Genomic DNA, 18,334 nt, shown 5'->3' with positions numbered 1-18,334 from the left:
CTACATTGTACTATAAATGTAGATTGCTTATAATGTTGGCTGTGTAAGCCAATAAAATAGATTTTGGGACACTGCATCTTGTATATACATTTGTCTAATTTGGGGAAGGGAAGGTGAATAACTAAACGCTGAAACAAGGACACAGGATGACCCATTGCAATAATGATACCCACAAGACAGTATATTGGAAATGAACTTTACAACTTCTGGGGGAGAGGGGAGTGAAGGGGTGGGGAAGGAAAGGGATAGTAGGAGAACAAGAAGGGAAGGGGTAACAATGCTCAACAAGAAATGTGCTCATTGTCTTACTCATGTAACTGTAACCCCTCTGTACAGCATCTTTACGATAAAATAAAATTTAAAAAATATAAAACAAAACAAAAATACTTTAAACAATATGTGCAAAAGATATTACTTATTTCAGTAGCTAACCTATGCTAGAGAGGCTTGTGTATGTGAAAATATGCTCATATTTATGTATTTCAATTTACATGAGCTTAATATCAAACTTTATATTATTTGAGCAGTCCTGAATGCTGACTGATGTATGTCATCATCAAGATAATATGAAGAAATTATGTTGAAAATCCCATTGAAAATAACAACAAATATAATATTCAATAGTATGTGTATAGAAACTTATGGCAGTAACTTACATCTTCTTTTGACTATCATTCAATGGTAACAATGTGTTTCATAAATACTTAACAATTTTCAGCAATGCGATAAAGGACCACAAGAACTAAAAATAAGACATGTTATAGCTACTTAGCATGTCATCAAAGAAGACTGTGTGCTTTTGCACAAAGTAATTTGGTAATGTTGGTGCAAATATCTGAAAATACAGTAAAATATACAGTTTCCTCTAAATAGCTGGTCTCCAACAGTGGCACTCATTAAGAGGGATAATGAGCCAGGTGCAATTGGCTCATTTCTGTAATTCCTGTTTCTTAGGAGGCTGAAATCTGAGGATCATGGTTCAAAGCCAGCCCAAGCAGTAATGTTTGTGAACCTCTTCAATTAACTACAAAAAAAAATTAAAAAGACTGAATGTCAGTGGCTCACACCTGTAATCCTAGCTACTCAGGAGGCAGAGATCTGAGGATTGTGGTTCAAAGTCAGCCCAAGCAGGAAGTCTATGAGACTCTTATCTCCAATAAACCACCAGAAAACCAGAAGTGGTGCTTTGGCTCAAGTGGTAGAGCACTCGCCTTGAGCTGAAGAGCCGAGGGATAGTGCCCAGGCCCAGAGTTCAAGCCCCACAACTGAAAAAAAAAAAGATACAAAAAGGAAAAAAAAAAGAGGAGAAAAGAAAAGAAAAGAGAAAAAAAAGCCAGAAGTAGAGTTGTGGTCAAGGTGGTAGAGCAGTAGCCTTGAGCACAAAAGTTCAGGGACAGCACCCAGACTGGGTCTCCAAAGGGATACATTACTTTGCTTTTCACAGAAATATTGATCTGAAACAACTTTCTACCTCCTGTTGGATTGATAATTTGTTAAATTCTGGCTACTCAAGAAACATACTATTGTAACTAAATATCTCGTGTATTTTCATAATCATAAAATAACACATGTATTATCTTTTTTGCAGGTAGAGGAAGAAAGGTAAGTTTGATTTTGCATTGTCTCTTTTTCATGATCAGAATTCTTTCTAGTGCTATCGACACAGATCTGTGCATTGACATGATTACAATGCTTTTAAAAGTCCACAGTACCATGCAAAGCACAGTTAAGCTACTAGATAACAGTTCTATTCACCTTATATTCAACTTTGTTCAAATTCCCATTTCTGCTAGAAAGTTGTGAATGCTATAGGGACTGAAAATATGGCTTACTTTTATATTCCTTGTACTTGTAATGTGGACAATACATACTTATATATATATATTAGAATTTTGATACACAGATTTAGAAGAGACAAAAGAGAAAAGGGAAAGAGGGACAGGAGGAATGAAAAAAGAAAGGAAGGAAGTAACGAAGTTAATTCTACTTTGTTACATTTGTAATCTGTCTTCCATTGATTGAGAAGAAAAGATCCATAAAAAATTTAAATTTTTTCTAAAACATACTATTTCTTTCTCTTTATGTAACTTAAATTTCATCCTAGAAACAAGCTTCACATTCATGAGAACAATGAGGTGTTAGATCTATGACCCCAGTATAGCTGACAAGCTAGGTCACATGTCATTTGGATATGATATTCCTATAAAGCAAATAAATTCTTTCTCCTTGTCATTGTCTCAATTTCCTGGTTAAACAACTATTGCATTTACATCTTCATCTAAACAGGATATGTATATATGAGACGTGGATAACTAATTTAAATTTTCTGTACATTTGCTCAGCATAGAACTTCAATAAAGTGATTTTTCAATTAGCAAGATAAAATAATGCTGTGGATAAACAGAGATGTTATAAGAAGGAAAACCTGGCCACTTTATCACTTTTTGGTTCACAGTGCAATACCAGAAATATGTCTAATTTGCAGAAATTTAAGTAAACAATTTGAGTTTTGGTATAGGTCTAAAGAATAAGATTCAAATATGATTTCACAATTTATATATCCAAGCAAGAATCAAATGAAATTTACAAGTTTAAGATTGATTTGAAGCAACCTACATGGATGAAAAATAGATGGCAGAGAGACGAAATAGGAAAAAGAACAATTGCAGTGAGATTGTCCCTGAAATAATAACTTTCCTTCAGTTAGTACAGACCTGACTTGCAAAGAGGCAATTGCTGGGCTGTGTCTTTTACTTCTGTTTTTTAAAGGTAATGAGTGAGAGCTGGGAGATGGGCGTATTCAAGGTAGTAACCTTGCCAACTTACCATGCTCTGCTACTTTACGTATTTTCAATTTTTACCAAGTATCTTCTGAAATTTAAGAGCAGAATAATGTCATAATTTGTTTTGTTCTTAGTTTATAACCACATTGATCTTAATCAACTAAATTTATTTGATCATGCATATTAACCTTCCCCCCAGATAATTACTGTGCTTCTTTTTAAAATATTTGTATTGTGCTAATGGTAGAAATGTTGTGAAGCCAGGATGGACACAGTATGGCTGCCACCATGGCAAATCTACCTGGCATTCTTTGATAAGTTTGTGTAAACCTCAGAAATTACATTTGAAATCTGAGCACCTGAACATGTTTTTCAGTGAATATGAAAAAAATAAATTTATTAAAATTATGGACATATTCATTTTCACATTAACTTATGAAAAGCTTTAATTGATAAAAGCAGCAAAAACAACATCTGTGGCTTATCTAAGATAAGATCTATCATAGAATCATTGAAATCTTTATTATCAAAACACACAATCTGATAGTTAAGCATTTAATCTCTTACAAATAATATGAATTAACAGAATGCTTAAATAAAGTGTCAACAAACTACAATTTAATTTAAAAAGATAATTAGATAATTAACCCCTAAACATAAAAGAAATAAAATCTGCATTTTCCTTGTTAATCTCTTGAGATGGAAATTTTACAGTATTTTTAACAGGCGAGTTTTCCCTATTTCCAGTGAAATAATTCCTCTCTTGTTTGCTAGAATTATTCCAGAATTTTTTCAATATTGTTTTGGCAATCTTTCAGTATCTTGTGTTTCTATCTTCAACTTAACTTTTTAATTTTTTTGTGCCAGTCTTGAGACTGGCACAGTCTGGGCACTGTCCCTGAGCTTCTTTTGCTTAAGACTAGTGCTTTACCACTTGAGCCACAGCGCCACTTCTGGGTTCTTCTGTTTATGTGCTACTGAGGAATCCAACTCGGGGTTTCATGCATGCGAGGCAAGCACTCTTCTGCTAAACCACCTTCCCATCCCCAACTTTACGTTTAAGGAACTACTTTCACAGGGCCATTTCTCTCTTCTGAATTCACATCTATTACCTACAGAGGGGACGTTCCCTCAATCTTAGGATCAGTAACTTTCATCAGGTCGCTTTTATTCTCACTTGAACCTATTATTAACAAGAGAAAAAAAGCTTTAAAATTTTTTCTTTATAAAACACTTTCAGATATAAGATACTATTTGAAATATATTATTAAGTTGTGCTGTTCAGGAGTATAATTTGGTGGCATAGATCTAAAGCTTGTGTGTGTGTGTGTGTGTGTGTGTGTGTGTGTGTGTGTGTGTATTCCTTAATCATAAAGTTAAATTCCAGAAACGTATCTTCTGATATTAGAGATAAACTCAAATATTTATAAAGAAAGATATTAATTATAGTGCTTTTCAAATGTATAAATGAAAGCAAAGCCTTAAAGTTAAATACTGAAGCATTATTTGAACCAGAATTGACAGACACATAGAAAAATGATTGAGTGTTAACAGTAATTATACCCCAGGTGTTGAACAGGATATTTTTTTCTGCATGTTCCTCTACTTTCATAATTTCCTACTACAAAATAATATGTTTTATATGATATATATAAAAGGAGAAATTAAATAAACTAGATCTAATTCCCCTTATTTTCTCATATTTTGGGTGTGATTGTTGAATTCACATCAGTTTTCTCAATTGCCTAATAAAAGGCATTGTTTCATAATATGCTATTGGAATTAGATACACTCAAGAATAATTTGTTGTGAATTTTTCTGGGCTGTAATTAGAAGACAAGAAGCCCATGACACAATGATGGCCTTGCTTAGTACAAAATCTGTTGAAGGCAAATGCAGAAATAACACAAATTGATACCTGTAAAAACAGAAGTGTATAAAGGTATAATTCATCCAATGTTATTTAAACTACGTGCTGGATACTAGGCAATGAATATATAAATTTTGAAATTCCAAAGTTCCAACTATCAAATTCCATCAGCACCTATTATATCTGCTGTATCTGTTAACTTTTTGTTATTTTTTTTATTATTATTGTGAAAATACTGTAAAGAGGGGTTACAATTACATGGGCAAGATAATGAGTACATTTCTTATCAAGCATTGTTGCCTCCTCCTTTCTTTCTTTCTTTCTTTTTTTTTTTTTTTTTGGGTCCAGTCGTGGGACCTGAATTCTGGGCCTGGGCGCTGTCCCTCAGCTCTTCAGCTCAAGGCTAGCGCTCTACCACTTGAGCCACAACACCACTTCCGGCTTTTTTTTCTTTTTGCTTATGTGGTGCTGAGGAATCAAACCCAGGGCCTCAGGCATGCAAGGCAAGCGCTCTACCACTGAGCCACCTTCCCAGCCCCTCTTTTTGTTATTTCTATGCGTATTTTGTTATTTATCTATTTTATCTTTGTTATTAACTATTTGTACTTCGTTGGTTTTAAGTCCTATTTCATTATTATTCAACATCTTTCTTAGACATTTGAGAATTATAAAATTCCACTTATTTTACTGTTTCTTTTTGTAAAATAAGTTTTTGCTCTTCCTCCCCCTTCCCTTTCCCCTCCCCCTCTCCCTCCCCTCTCCCCCCTCCTCCTCCTCCTTTTTCTTCTTCTTCTTTCCTTTTAAAATTATCTTTAAGTAGTTGTACAAAGGAGCTGCCATTTAACAATATAGTATGAGTATAATGCATTTTGATCAATGTTGCTCCTTTCATCATTTTCACCCATTTTTCCCAACCCACCCCTTCCTTCATATTTCTTAATTTTGCAGGATATACATTGCATTCTTGCCTGTATTTCTCCTCATTTTTTTCATTGTCTACTCTTCTCCTTTATACCCCATCTTACCCCATTTGAGTACTATTTTCTTGGTGTCTATTTTGTTGAACTTTGACTTTGCCTTTCTAAGGAATTATAGTTTGAGTTCTCCCTTGAATCTACCATATTTTAGTTAATACATTTGGGTATACTTACATACCACTCAATGTATTTATTTATAAATTTATACTCTATTAAGAAAACAATAAGAGATGCTGGTGAGGATGTGATCATAAATGAGCCTTAATATTCTATGGGTGGGATTGTAAACTTGTTCAACCACTCTGGAAACTAGCATGAGGTTCCCCAAAAGACTAAACATAGAGCTTCCCCATGAACCAGCAGTTCCACTCCTGAGTATATATCCAAAGGAATACAAACCATGGTACAGTAAGGCCACCAGCACCACATGCTTACTACAGTGTTATTACCATAGCCAAGATAGGGAGTAAGCCCAGTTCTTGAACTTTTCTTGCATTTTATCTCTTTGGATTTTCCCCCTCAACAGAACTTTGTCTTATATCTATATCACAGCCATTCCTCTATCTTTTTTTCCCTGTAAAAACTGGCTCAACCATTTTACATGTTTTATGTTAGACTGATTAACTTTAGGACTTGTATATCAAATGAGTGTATTTTTATGAATGCTGTATGACTCTATATCCTAACAATTGATCATTAACTTTTTCTCTTTTTTTAATATGTCATAGAACTTCCCAGTGTTTCCATGGGCTACTGTGATTAACTGAATTTTTTTTCCATAGGGACAAAAAGGAGAACCAGGATTAGTGCCTGTTGTAAGTATATGTAAATAAAATGCTTTAAAATATAACTTTAGTATACTTTTATGTTATTTTTCCTCTTAAAAGATAAAAATTAGTTATTTTGTAAACAAGTAAACAAAAGCAAGATAAAATATATTTAAGTACTTAATGCAATAATTTTCCATATTTCTAACTTCAATGATTCATATGACTAAAGGTACAAAATCATATTTTCATAAATAGGGAGGGTTAATATTAGTAATAGTATAACAGTTTAATGTTCCATGGTTTGGGAACTAAGTTATTCTTTGGTCTTGGTAGATATTGAATGTTATCTCACCATTTTAAAAATGTTTATAGAGATGTATATGTTCAGTTTTCAACCACCTATATCCTAAAAGAATTATCAATCTATAAATGCAAACTATAAATTTTATTTGGCAATGTTTATTGCCTTTAAATCTGCTTGTTTTTCACAAAGAATACTTAGCATTTAAATCACTCATTTTGTTTTTCTTCATGTAAAGTCACTTACACAAATTTACTACATCAAAAATGCCAATGTTTTACATTTATTTGTCTATTCAATTCTATGAGAGAGATTACTGCACTATCAGAATCACCATTTTGCCTTTAAGTTTGCCTTCAAAGAAACAAAAGCACAGAAAAAATGAGCCCTCAGTTCTTGCCAGGATTTGGATGGCATCTTGGCTCCAGCATTGGTGCGCTTAATCATTCTACTAGTTTTGCCTCTCCGTAGTAGTGTTTCAATTTGATAATATCATAATCTACAATTAACAGAAGAAATGTTGTCAATAACTTCCATTTGTTTAGATGAAACATATTTTTGTGATTTTGGTTTTATTCTTATTTGACGACTGATGCTTCTAAATCTCTGTAGAGACTTTATCTTAACAATGTTTTGCTTGTTGTTTAGGTCACAGGCATCCGTGGTCGACCAGGTCCAGCAGTAAGTGCTTTTCTCCACTATTCATGGTGCTATTGTGTTCACTAGGATACTGCAAATTGCTGTGGCATCCCTAAAATGAAAACTGCATATATATGTTAAAAAAATCTTGTTGTTTTTAGAACATCTTGTCTTGAATCATTTTTTAGTTTAGGCATTTTTTTGCAGCAATAAACTCTTTTTTTTTTTTTTTTTTTTTTTTTTGGTCGGTTGTGGGGCTTGAACTCTGGGCCTGGGCGCTGTCCCTCAGCTCTTCAGCTCAAGGCGAGCACTCTACCACTTGAGCTACAGCGACACTTCTGGTTTTTCTGGTGGTTTATTGGAGATAGGAGTCTCACGATCTCTCCTGTCCAGGCTGGCTTTGAACCGCGATCCTCAGATTTCAGCCTCCTGAGTAGCTAGGATTACAGACGTGAGCCACCAGCGCCCGGCTAATAAACTCTTATTCATACAGAATATTTGATTAAATTTTTCTCATCTGTTTAGTTTTGCTATTGGTTATGTGAAAGACCAAGCCACTTGTAGTCACATTGCTAAGTTTATATTGACCTTATTAACTTAGCAAATGTAACAGGAATATTAACAAATTATAAATTAGCAAAAGTAAAAAATAAAGTTAACAAATAATATTTGTTATCTGACTCTGATTAAGAGTGAATTGCTATGATTTGTATAAATTACATATTACAGTAGAAGTTGAGAAATTGCATATGGAAGTGGTTATTTTTAGATTTAGATACCATTTTTTTCTGGTTTGAGTTATTAGCAGAATGCATAGCTGCATAGATGGACAATACACTCATATGCACACATTCATCCATATTTACGCAAATTTTATTCAGTAATTTATTCATTAATATATTTATGTATTGGTGATACTGAAACATGAATTTAGCACCTTATTGGCAGGCCAGCTTTTCATGCCCCAGTCATTTTTGCTTTAGTTATTTTGTGGATAAGCTCTCTCATTTTTGTTTGGGGCCAGACTCCTGCCTCTGTCTCCTACATAGCCAGATGATAGGCATGATTGTGTGTACTATTGTATCAGCTTGTTTGTTGATCAGCCCTCACTAAATTTTTGTCTGGTTCTCATCATCTCATCTCTCTAGTAGTTAGATTATAGATATACATCACTATGTCTTACCCTCATGTTAAACTTAAAATACACAAATTCAACTTAAGTAAAATAATAATATAGTTTGAACCTGCTTACATTAATTCTTGAGAAGCTTTTGCTTTTAAACAACATTGTTGAGCAAGATATATTATGTACACATAGAGTTCCTGCTACTCAGGAGGGTAAGACAAGAGAATTTCTCAAGCCCAGGAATTTGGGGCCAACCTGGACAGTGTAACAACAACACAATCTTTTTAAAGAGTAATAACCACCCACCCTATCCTAGAAGCATCATTTCCCAGTGGGGAAAAAGCCATTTTAAAATACCTTCATCGTAACACCATTTTAGAGAAACAGCTGTTGTTTTGAGGAATGAATAATGGAAACTATGATTTGAAAAATTAAGTAGGTCTTAAATATACAGTGGAAATAATACTATATTTTAAGTTGAGTAAAATATTATGATGAAATGAACAGCTGTTGTGGAGTGGAAGGCTTTTCTTTCCACTGCTTCAACAGGAGATGAAACTTGATGAGCGTTCTGTGGTCATCTGCCGAGGTGAACTCATACAGATAATTCATCATTTGAGGTCTGTACATTTATGGGGTTTTTCAACTCTGAACTCTCAAGTTTTTGTACCTACAAGATAGCTAGAAAATTAGTGATTAATAGACACACTAATATACTTAGTTAATTGTGGTCTGTGATGCTATAATTTTTTGCAGGCCCTCAGCTTTCTCTGTTACAATAAACATCCTCCAATGGACATGTAACTTTGTATGTGCATACCTTTGTTCCCCATAGTGTACAACTGCATGGAATTAGATATACAATATTTCTATTTCTAAATTTCATCTTGTAAAACAAATCATTTAAATAAAAACACTCAAAGTGTAAATGTTTATAGAAACAATCATCATTGTGGGAGGGAAGGAATGGTAGAGGAAAAACAAAGGAGGAAGCAACAATGCTCAATTGGAAATGTACTCATTACCTTGTTCATATAACTGTAACCCCTCTGTATAGTATTTTTACAATAAAAACGTACAAAAAAGAACTACAATGTACTGAAAAAAGAAATAATCATCACTTACTCACTGTTTTAGGGCCCTCCAGGATCTCAAGGACCAAGAGGAGAGAGAGGCCCCAAAGGAAGACCTGTAAGTAGATGGGAAGGGTTCATTTTTTACCACTGGGTCCCAAGAAAGCCAATCTGAACTTTGTTCCCTGAGTGCATCAAGGAGCCACCTCCTTGCCTACATTAAATGCACAAAGAATTCTCCTCATGTGTAATTAGCTCTCCTGATTTAGAGGAAATTACTTTGTTATTATCTTGATATAGTTTGTGATTGTAATTTACTTCTTATCTTGTTTAGACCCAAGGAAGAGAATATGAATTGGGCATGCATGAACGTGTGTGTGTGTGTGTGTGTGTGTGTGTGTGTGTGTGTGTGTGTGTGTGTGTGTGTGTGTGTGAAGAGTGGTGATTAGACATTCATGAAGCAAGATGACTGTTGGCAGATGCTATCTAGAACATATGTTCCTCTGTTAATACGAGCAAAGAGTGTTGTGACAGCAACTGTTTAACAATTGGATTTCTTTCAAAAGCTGTTATTTTAAATGTAGCATGTGCTGATTTCCTTGGTGTTAATATTCCTATCTAGCTGGTTCCTAGCCTCCAGCATTGTATCACAGAATACTTATAGAGGAGGTCTGAGTTTTAGATCTCAAACCTTCTGCAGGGACTGTACTAATTCTATTGCTGTCAAAATGCAGTGTAGTGTTAGAATCATAGGTACTACTTTCCTCTTCCTACTCCCGGTGCCATTAAACAGTGCAGAAGTTTCACAATGTGCAACACAGTTGTTCAGATAATTTCTTTTTCATTGTGGGACATTGAATATCTCCACCTACTAGATGCTTCCATCACCTCTCAGATTGTGACAACTAATAATGTCTCTCAGAGTTTCCAAATTCAGGCATATTTGAAATTGAAAATTGAAATTAACATAGCAAAGTCTTGTGAAGCTATCAGTACTAGCCAATGAGCATAATGAATGCCTTTCATTACATTTCTTCAGTCTTAAATAGATTGCCCAGGTTACAATAGTGAGTAAATAAAACTCTATCAGGAGATAGATAGCCAAGGAGATCTGATTGCATATGTTACTTAATCCCTATGATATATGTGTGTACGTGTGTTTGTTTTTTGTGTGTGTATACGTGTGTGTTACTGCTAATCAGCCCCAGAACCAAAAAGTTCTTCCCAATTCTGTCATGACTCTTTGCTACTTGTGGATGTTGCCACCTAGTGGTCAGAAACAATAATTTATTGTTTTAGATTGCTGCACGATGTGCTGAGCATCTGGACGATGGAAGGGAATGATAATAAATAGAATTTATTTTGCCTTAATATGTTCATTTGTAAATATAAAAATATGTGAAAATGTATGTTAACCTATTTCAAAATCATTTATTTTTAATATTTAATGTCACAAAATTATAATGTTCAATATTATAGTTGTTCTTATCAACAGTAGTCTTGGTTATGTTCACATAATTATGGAAATTTTCATGAAATCAATTTTATTGATTTTTAACTTCAGTTTGTGTAAGACTACAATATTGTACAAGGTATTTTAGAGCAATTTTGGGAAAATACAGCATAGATTCTGAAGTCAGAGAAATTGTGTGTTATCTCCAGATCACACAGAAATATGATAATTATTTTACTAATCACAGATTAGAGGAATTAGAAAACAGTAGCTTTAAGACTACATCACTCAAAATTTTGTCTACCTATCTATATAGACAGTAAACATATTTCCATTTTCATTAAAAATAGCATAGGGAGCTAAGATTATGTTTAGCTCATTTTTTGTATGTGATATTAGATAATTATCATCATTTATCAGTTAAATATTATAAAACATGTTTTTCATGCCAGATTCTATGAGTAAGCCAGATTCTTTGTCTTTGCTACCACTGAAGATATGCATTTCCATGAATGCCCACCAACATATTATCTAGGAATCCTCATTTAGCAATAAAAACCTCTAGATGAAGAGTGTAGCAAATTATCAGTAGCTTAAGAATCAAAAGGGGGTTGGTGTTTGTGGTGTGTGTGTGTGTGCACATAAATCCTGGGGCTTGAACTCAGAGCCTAAGCAATATCCCTGAGTTTTGTTTTTGTTTTTGTTCTTTTTGCTAAAGGCTAGCATTCTCTCACTTGAGCCACAGCTCCACTTCTGGCTTTATGATGGTTAACAGGATATAACAGTCATAACTTTTTCTGCCTAAGCTGGCTTCTAACTGACCTATATATTTCAGTCTTTTTAGTACTTAGGATTAAAGTTTCAAGCCACCAGCGCCCAGCAAATAGAGTTTGGTTTTGATAATGAGAGTAATTTGGTAATGAGAGCTACTTCTGTTTGAATAAATTATTTATTCGACTATTTCAAGAAATAATCTTATATGAATGTTTGAGTATATCAAACTATTAATCAGCTTTATGGTATAACTACTATGCTACTCTTCTCAAACTATTATACCATCATATGCGAACTGCATTCTCTACGGCATCAGTATGCCCTGTATTACTCTACCTGCATCACCAGATCATATTTGAACTGGTGGCTGACCAGTAGACACTCTTTTGTTTAAGGCAGCTAACGTTCTTTTCCTATTAATTACTAATGTATCATTATTCTCAATTCTCACTCTTACTGATAAAAAACATATTGTTTTATAACACTTTGTTCCTTTCCTTTTGAAGCTTGTTACAATTTTTTAAAACATTAACAAGTCAGCAAATACTTGAGAAGACTTGTGGGAATGATGAGGCTAGGGGACTGAGCTTTACAAGAATTGAGGACGTGGCTATTCCCTAAACTGCCTGAGGATGTGGGCTGGAAGGGTGGAGTTTGGCAACTAGAAACCATTGCTCACTTTTCTGAGAACTAGACTTGGCTGGATCATTTTTTGCCTTTATTTCTAATTTTTCATTGGTCTTGTCTATTTTTCAGGGTGGGAAAGGATAATAAAATGTGCCAGCCTAAAAGTACAAAGATTGAAGTGTGAAAATATAATACACATGTACTGAATGTCTAGTATGTACCAGGAACTATGCAAAGCATCAAGCACTTAGAAATAAATATAAACTCAACTCACAGCTCCAAGCCAAGATTACCTCAATTTGAAGGAAGTGGGTTGGTAACATGGTTAAAACAGGCAGATTCATAGTTAGCTGTAATCAAAGACAGACAGTAAGCTTAGAATTTGTTTTTAAATACTTTTGTGCAACAAAGCAAACAAATAAGGAGGCTCAGACTGCTGCTACACTGAAAGCAGTTTTTAAATGATTCTAAGAAAAGTAAGGCCTGGTGATTTACCACATGAAGTAAAATTCTTACCTAGACTATACCCTATAATCGAAAGTCTGATCACTGTAAAATCAACAGTGTTGATATAGCTGATGGTCACAATGGCCTTGAAGAAGGAGATGATTAAAGCCGTACACCAAATACATACTTGATCATGGGTTTTGACTTTCCTGGCTTTGTTTTTCTAGGGTCCCCGTGGCCCTCAGGGAATTGATGGTGAGCCAGGTGTTCCAGGTCAACCCGGTGCTCCGGGGCCTCCTGGGCATCCCTCCCACCCAGGACCAGATGGCATGAGTCGGGTGAGTTGTGTGTAGTGCCAAATGGAGGTAGTGTATTCAGTTATAAGTTTGTCATTATGATTTTTCTTTTGCCGATCAGGGGGCCTGAACTCTGGGCCTGCGCACTGTCCCTCAGCTCTTCAGCTCAAAGCTAGCGCTCTACCACTTGAGCCACAGCGCTACTTCCGGCTTTTTCTGCTTATGTGGTGCTGAGGAATCGAACCTAGGGCCTCATGCATGCGAGGCAAGCACTCTACCACTGAGCCACTTTCCCAGGCCTTCATTATGATTTTTGATGGAGTCAGTTCAGAAAACAAAATGTGAACTGAATGTTTCCCTACTCTGGAATACCATGAAAGGGTCTAGAGAGAAGTGTTGGAAAATTCAAAGGGGCATTTTTCTCAAGTGGTGCTTCAAAGTTTCTCTCTCGATGTCAGTTCTGGGCTCTGAGAATTATTGTTTTTTAGTTATTTTTTATTGTTGTGAATTTTTTCTTTGCATGGGTTTTAATGGACAAACCTTGCTTACTGAGGAGCTAAAGAAGAGATCTGATGCTATGCTTCTGTCACAACCCAGCCTCATAATGTTGACAAAACCAACATCATATCCTCTAACCTGGAGGCTTGAGGCTTATCAGAACATCATGTGTGAGAAATTTGTGTTAGATGATTTGTCATTGTGACAAATTCCAGAGACTTATTTTAGCAAGTAGTTTCAGAGGTTTCAATCCATGGACAGTGGTTCCATTGTATCTGCACCTGTGGTGAGAATATCAAGGCAGAAAAACTTGTTAGTACAAAGCTCCTTACCTATTATGGTGGCGTGGAGGCAGAAAGTGCAAAAGACAGGGCTAGGGCCAAAACACAGGCCCTCAAGAGCACAACCCCTGTAACCAGCCTTCTCCACGGGGCCACCCCCTGAAGTTCCCAGTGCCTCCCAATAATGATATCAAATAATGAATCCACTATTGTATGACTTCACTGATGAAAGAATAGACTTGTCCAATCATTTCCAATCATTTGAGCTATGCATTGAGGATCAAGCATTTAGCATATGAGCCTTTTAGAGGAATGTTTTATAACTAAATCAAAACAACACTAATAAAGCTATCTGATTATTTCTTAAATTTTAGTTTCTTACTTGAAGCATAATAAAATACCTCTGTGGTCTCTTTTGAATTCTTAGTGTAAGAAGTATGAGGCATTTAGTGTTAGATTGCATAATGTAATAAGGGATCTTACGGTATCTGAGTATCATTTTTATTTTATAAAACTTAGCACAATTTCTCAATTGATTGTGGAAGAAATTTCCAACTGTCTTTTAAAAATGCACAGTTTTTTTTTTAGCAATAAGATCTGGAAATTTATATATCTACTGGATTGTAGGTGAACAGTTTAGGAGAGTTTGTTTGCCAAGGGTTTTTTTTTTTTTAATGTGAATATAGGTAAAGCTGCTTTAAATTTTTTAGAACATTTAGAGATTCATTAAAATGTTATAAAATGTTTACACTATAAATAAATGCAATTTAATGTTTGCTAGCCATGAACAAAGAAAGAGGCACAGAATCTCTTTAAAATAGTCCAATATGAAATCTGGCATCTTTAGGACAAATGTTTAAAGACATCTTTTGCGCTTTGTTTCAGTGTTTAGAGTACTCTAATCATGGAAGACAATCAGATAAAGAGGCTTAAATCTGAAATTGATTAGACTGAGAACTAATTAGCATGAACTGTGCTTTTATTAGGTGTCAGATGTTTGTCCCTCTTCAGCTGTTTTGAATCTGTATACTTCAGAAAATGCTCTATGGAAGAATGGTTTATCAAAAGCATACAATGAAACCTACTAGACACTAAGTTGGAAATTGTGGGGAGGAGAGGGAATGGGAACTGGGAAGGAAAAAACTGGGACAGGATGAGGGAGGGAATGAAATTGTTCAAAAGGAAATGAATGAATTACCTATGTAACTGTAGCCTGTCTGTATATCACTTTTACAAAAACATTTTTAAAAATCTCAAAAAAAAGCATACAGCTTGACCAAATAGCTTGAATCTTCCACCATGCTTTACAGTGAAATATTTAAAATTATTCTTAGGAGAGTCATTCTGTAAGGATTACATAAAGTATACATTTTTCAATTTAAAAAGAATGTTGACTTACATCTTTTACTGTGGAAATAATGTCAACACATTGGTTTTTACAGCCATTTTCAGCTCAGATGGCTGGGTTGGATGAAAAATCTGGACTTGGGAGTCAAGTCGGACTCATGCCTGGCTCTGTGGTAAGCATATTGTAAACAACACTGCTCAAAAATAAAGGAAGATGAAACATGAAAAACAAGCTTGAGTTACTTTTAAGAAATAATGGATATACACGCATGCATGCATGTATCCAGCCAGCCAGTTTATCAGTTGTTCCTATTAGCTAAAAGCCCAGTGTAGTTTGGGTCATAGCCATGCAAAGCACATATGGACATTAATGAAGATCTTTATATCTATTTTAGTTAATTCTTGAAGACATGATTTTACAACATATACTTATCACTATCACAACAAAAAAAACTGTTCCTTAATAGTTAAAGATCCATCTTATGATGTTATAGAAATGTTATTTTGACAAAATTTTGAAATAAGTGGTATTTTAATACTATGATTTCATCATTTCGGATATGTTTCAATATTCCTTGGATGTCTTAAGTACTTCCACAGCTCTGAGGTTCTCTGGAAGAAGAGCGCTTTATCATTCTTGAACACTTTTTTAGTTCATCAATTGCCAGACAATTCCGTTTGGGGGGAGGGGGCAAATACCTGGGTATTTGGAGCACTATAATCTCAGTGAATGAATTAACACTTTTAAAACTGAATCTTCCATATTTTTTCTGTCATAATTCCAAATCATTCCAGATTAATGAAATTCAGGCCTTAAGAAATAAAGTCAGACCTCATGAATAATTCCTCCCCTCCCCCATGATTAAGTCTAGGACTATGAATGCCTTAAACATTGTTTATTTGTATATTTTTAAAAAATTCCTAGGGATTTGAGCTTATCCTGTCATGTTTTTCTGAAATAGCTGATTTTTTTTTATCTATTTGAAGTTTAATTTACATATGTGCTTATTTTAAAAGGGATTTTAAACTTCTTCCTAGACAAAATACCTGATCAATGCAAAATAAAATTGTTTTTCTTATGAAATACACTTGATTTTAATTGTCAGGTTTACTTTATAAGCCTGACAATTGAAAAGTTGTAGACATACATTGTCATACATAGTACTGAATATTCTTAAGTCTTTTGCTTCCTTTACTTTCTTTTGGTATAGCTCCGTTTATTTTTCAAGTGAGGGAAGCCTCTGCTGATACTTCCAACAGACACTGTATGTACAAGAAAGAAATAATCTAGGAACCTTTGCCCATTTTAAATGGGTACTGAAAATAATTTAGTCCCTATTGTTGGTTTCATAAACGTTCCATTTAATGGGTTTCTTAACAAGAAGCTGCTGTAAAGCTGCAATATTACCCAGGCTGCTTGATAATTCCTTTACTCAGGCCAAATTTTCTTCTCTTCAGATGTTCTTGTTTAACAGAACCGCCCTATCTATACAAATGAGAGTGTTCTTGTCTTAAAGACACAGGGTGTGTGCAGGCATTTTGTTTATTTCTATTTATGACACGAGGGTATGTCAGTCATCCCAGATGTTAGCCTAGCCTTAATCTCTTCACCTTATAGATGAGATCAGAGAGAGAATGTCACTAGCTTTGGCTTTCAAAGCTTCACTCTTCCAGATTCTAAAGCTGATTCAATATTTTCAACATATTAGTCATCTTGAATACTATGCAACTTTTCTTCTCATTTGTTTTTAAGGGTCCTATTGGCCCAAGAGGACCTCAGGGTTTACAAGGGCAACAAGTAAGTTCATTTTGTTTAAATAACTAGATTATATACTGTAGTCAAGAAAAGTAAAAGCATAAATAAGGTCTATGTAACATGATTGCTTTTGGCTAGCCTGAAGAAATATATAATTGTAAATGTCCAATTTGATTGGGCCATATTAAATCATTCTCACTCACTCATATATGCAGTATTCATATCACAGGTTCTTCATGGTGCTACATTGTTACCATTTGATTTCTTTATATGAGTAACCAACAATACTTGGAATTATGCCTGTTGCTTCTGAGTGAAGAGGTCATAATTTCCTGTTATGATAAAAGTCTCATAATTGAATAATGAATTTATGCAATTAAATCATAAAAGGCCACCTCCAGGGGGAATGGCCACCTTGGGTTTTATTTGTAATAATATGGAACAGTTCATGTTATGTTTGAACAAACCTAATGTTGCAAACTTTCTTTCTATGCCTATCAACTAGCAGTAAACTTGTGACATAAAACTGTTTTACTGCTTGCAGTCATTTAACGGTATTACAAAGTCATTCTTCCAAAGAGAGGTTACCACATTGTTGTCATCATATTTGGAGTATTTTCTCAAGACATGTGAATAGAAACAAGTTTACTGAAGATGATGAAATAGTGATATGGTGATGGTGATAATGACTGTTGCTGCATTCATTCTGCTAGCACTATACTGTTTTAAATATATATCAATTACCTCAGCACTCTAATGAACTATGTGTTTTCGTGATTGTCCTTTTACAGGTTAGCGAACTGAATTGCAAACAGTACCTTGCCTTAGAGTCATAGAGCAGGAAAGTCTGGACTTCCATACTTATACCACAGAGCACATAGAGAGTGTAAGATTTGGCACTTGCTTTTCCTTTGGTTTTCATATATCACATATCTTCAATTTCAGGGAGGCACAGGACCAGCTGGTCCTCCTGGTGAGCCTGGTGAACCTGGACCAATGGTAATGTCAAGTAAGCATGTACACCTGGTTCAACATAGGCCCACTCTTACACTGATGTCACATTTTCCCAGATCCTTTCTAATGTAGAAAAAAATGTCTATCCAGCTTGGGATCACTCTATTATGGACTATGCTTAGCTATAGCTTCCTTACATCAGACAGAATATTTAGACAGTAATAAGTTATGTGCATTTGAGCTATTAAACATGCTTTTCATCTGTTGAGTACATGATCTGAGGGATACTGCCTAAAATTCAAATTATTAACAAGATGATTTTGTGATATTTTATTGTCTCAATTATATTTTATATTATAAAC

The 18,334-nt window shown here is 34.6% G+C and overlaps 1 protein-coding gene across 1 annotated transcript in view; it reads left to right on the top strand.

Annotated features, from left to right (window-relative positions):
* Positions 1–18,334, top strand: part of Col5a2 (collagen type V alpha 2 chain) — a 138,067-nt gene that overhangs the window by 67,048 nt on the left and 52,685 nt on the right. The window contains exons 3-10 of the mRNA XM_069995626.1: positions 1,589–1,602; positions 6,413–6,445; positions 7,350–7,382; positions 9,604–9,657; positions 13,068–13,178; positions 15,358–15,435; positions 17,016–17,060; positions 17,964–18,017. Of these exons, the coding sequence (XP_069851727.1) occupies positions 1,589–1,602; positions 6,413–6,445; positions 7,350–7,382; positions 9,604–9,657; positions 13,068–13,178; positions 15,358–15,435; positions 17,016–17,060; positions 17,964–18,017 (422 nt within the window). The remainder of the gene's footprint in view (positions 1–1,588; positions 1,603–6,412; positions 6,446–7,349; positions 7,383–9,603; positions 9,658–13,067; positions 13,179–15,357; positions 15,436–17,015; positions 17,061–17,963; positions 18,018–18,334) is intronic.

The sequence above is a fragment of the Dipodomys merriami genome, unplaced genomic scaffold (assembly GCF_024711535.1).
Source record: "Dipodomys merriami isolate MVZ:Mamm:240054 unplaced genomic scaffold, mDipMer1.0.p SCAF_49, whole genome shotgun sequence".
Taxonomy (NCBI): domain Eukaryota; kingdom Metazoa; phylum Chordata; class Mammalia; order Rodentia; family Heteromyidae; genus Dipodomys; species Dipodomys merriami.
The sequence above is the reverse complement of the archived record's forward strand: the minus strand, read 5'-3'. Positions and strand labels throughout refer to the sequence as shown.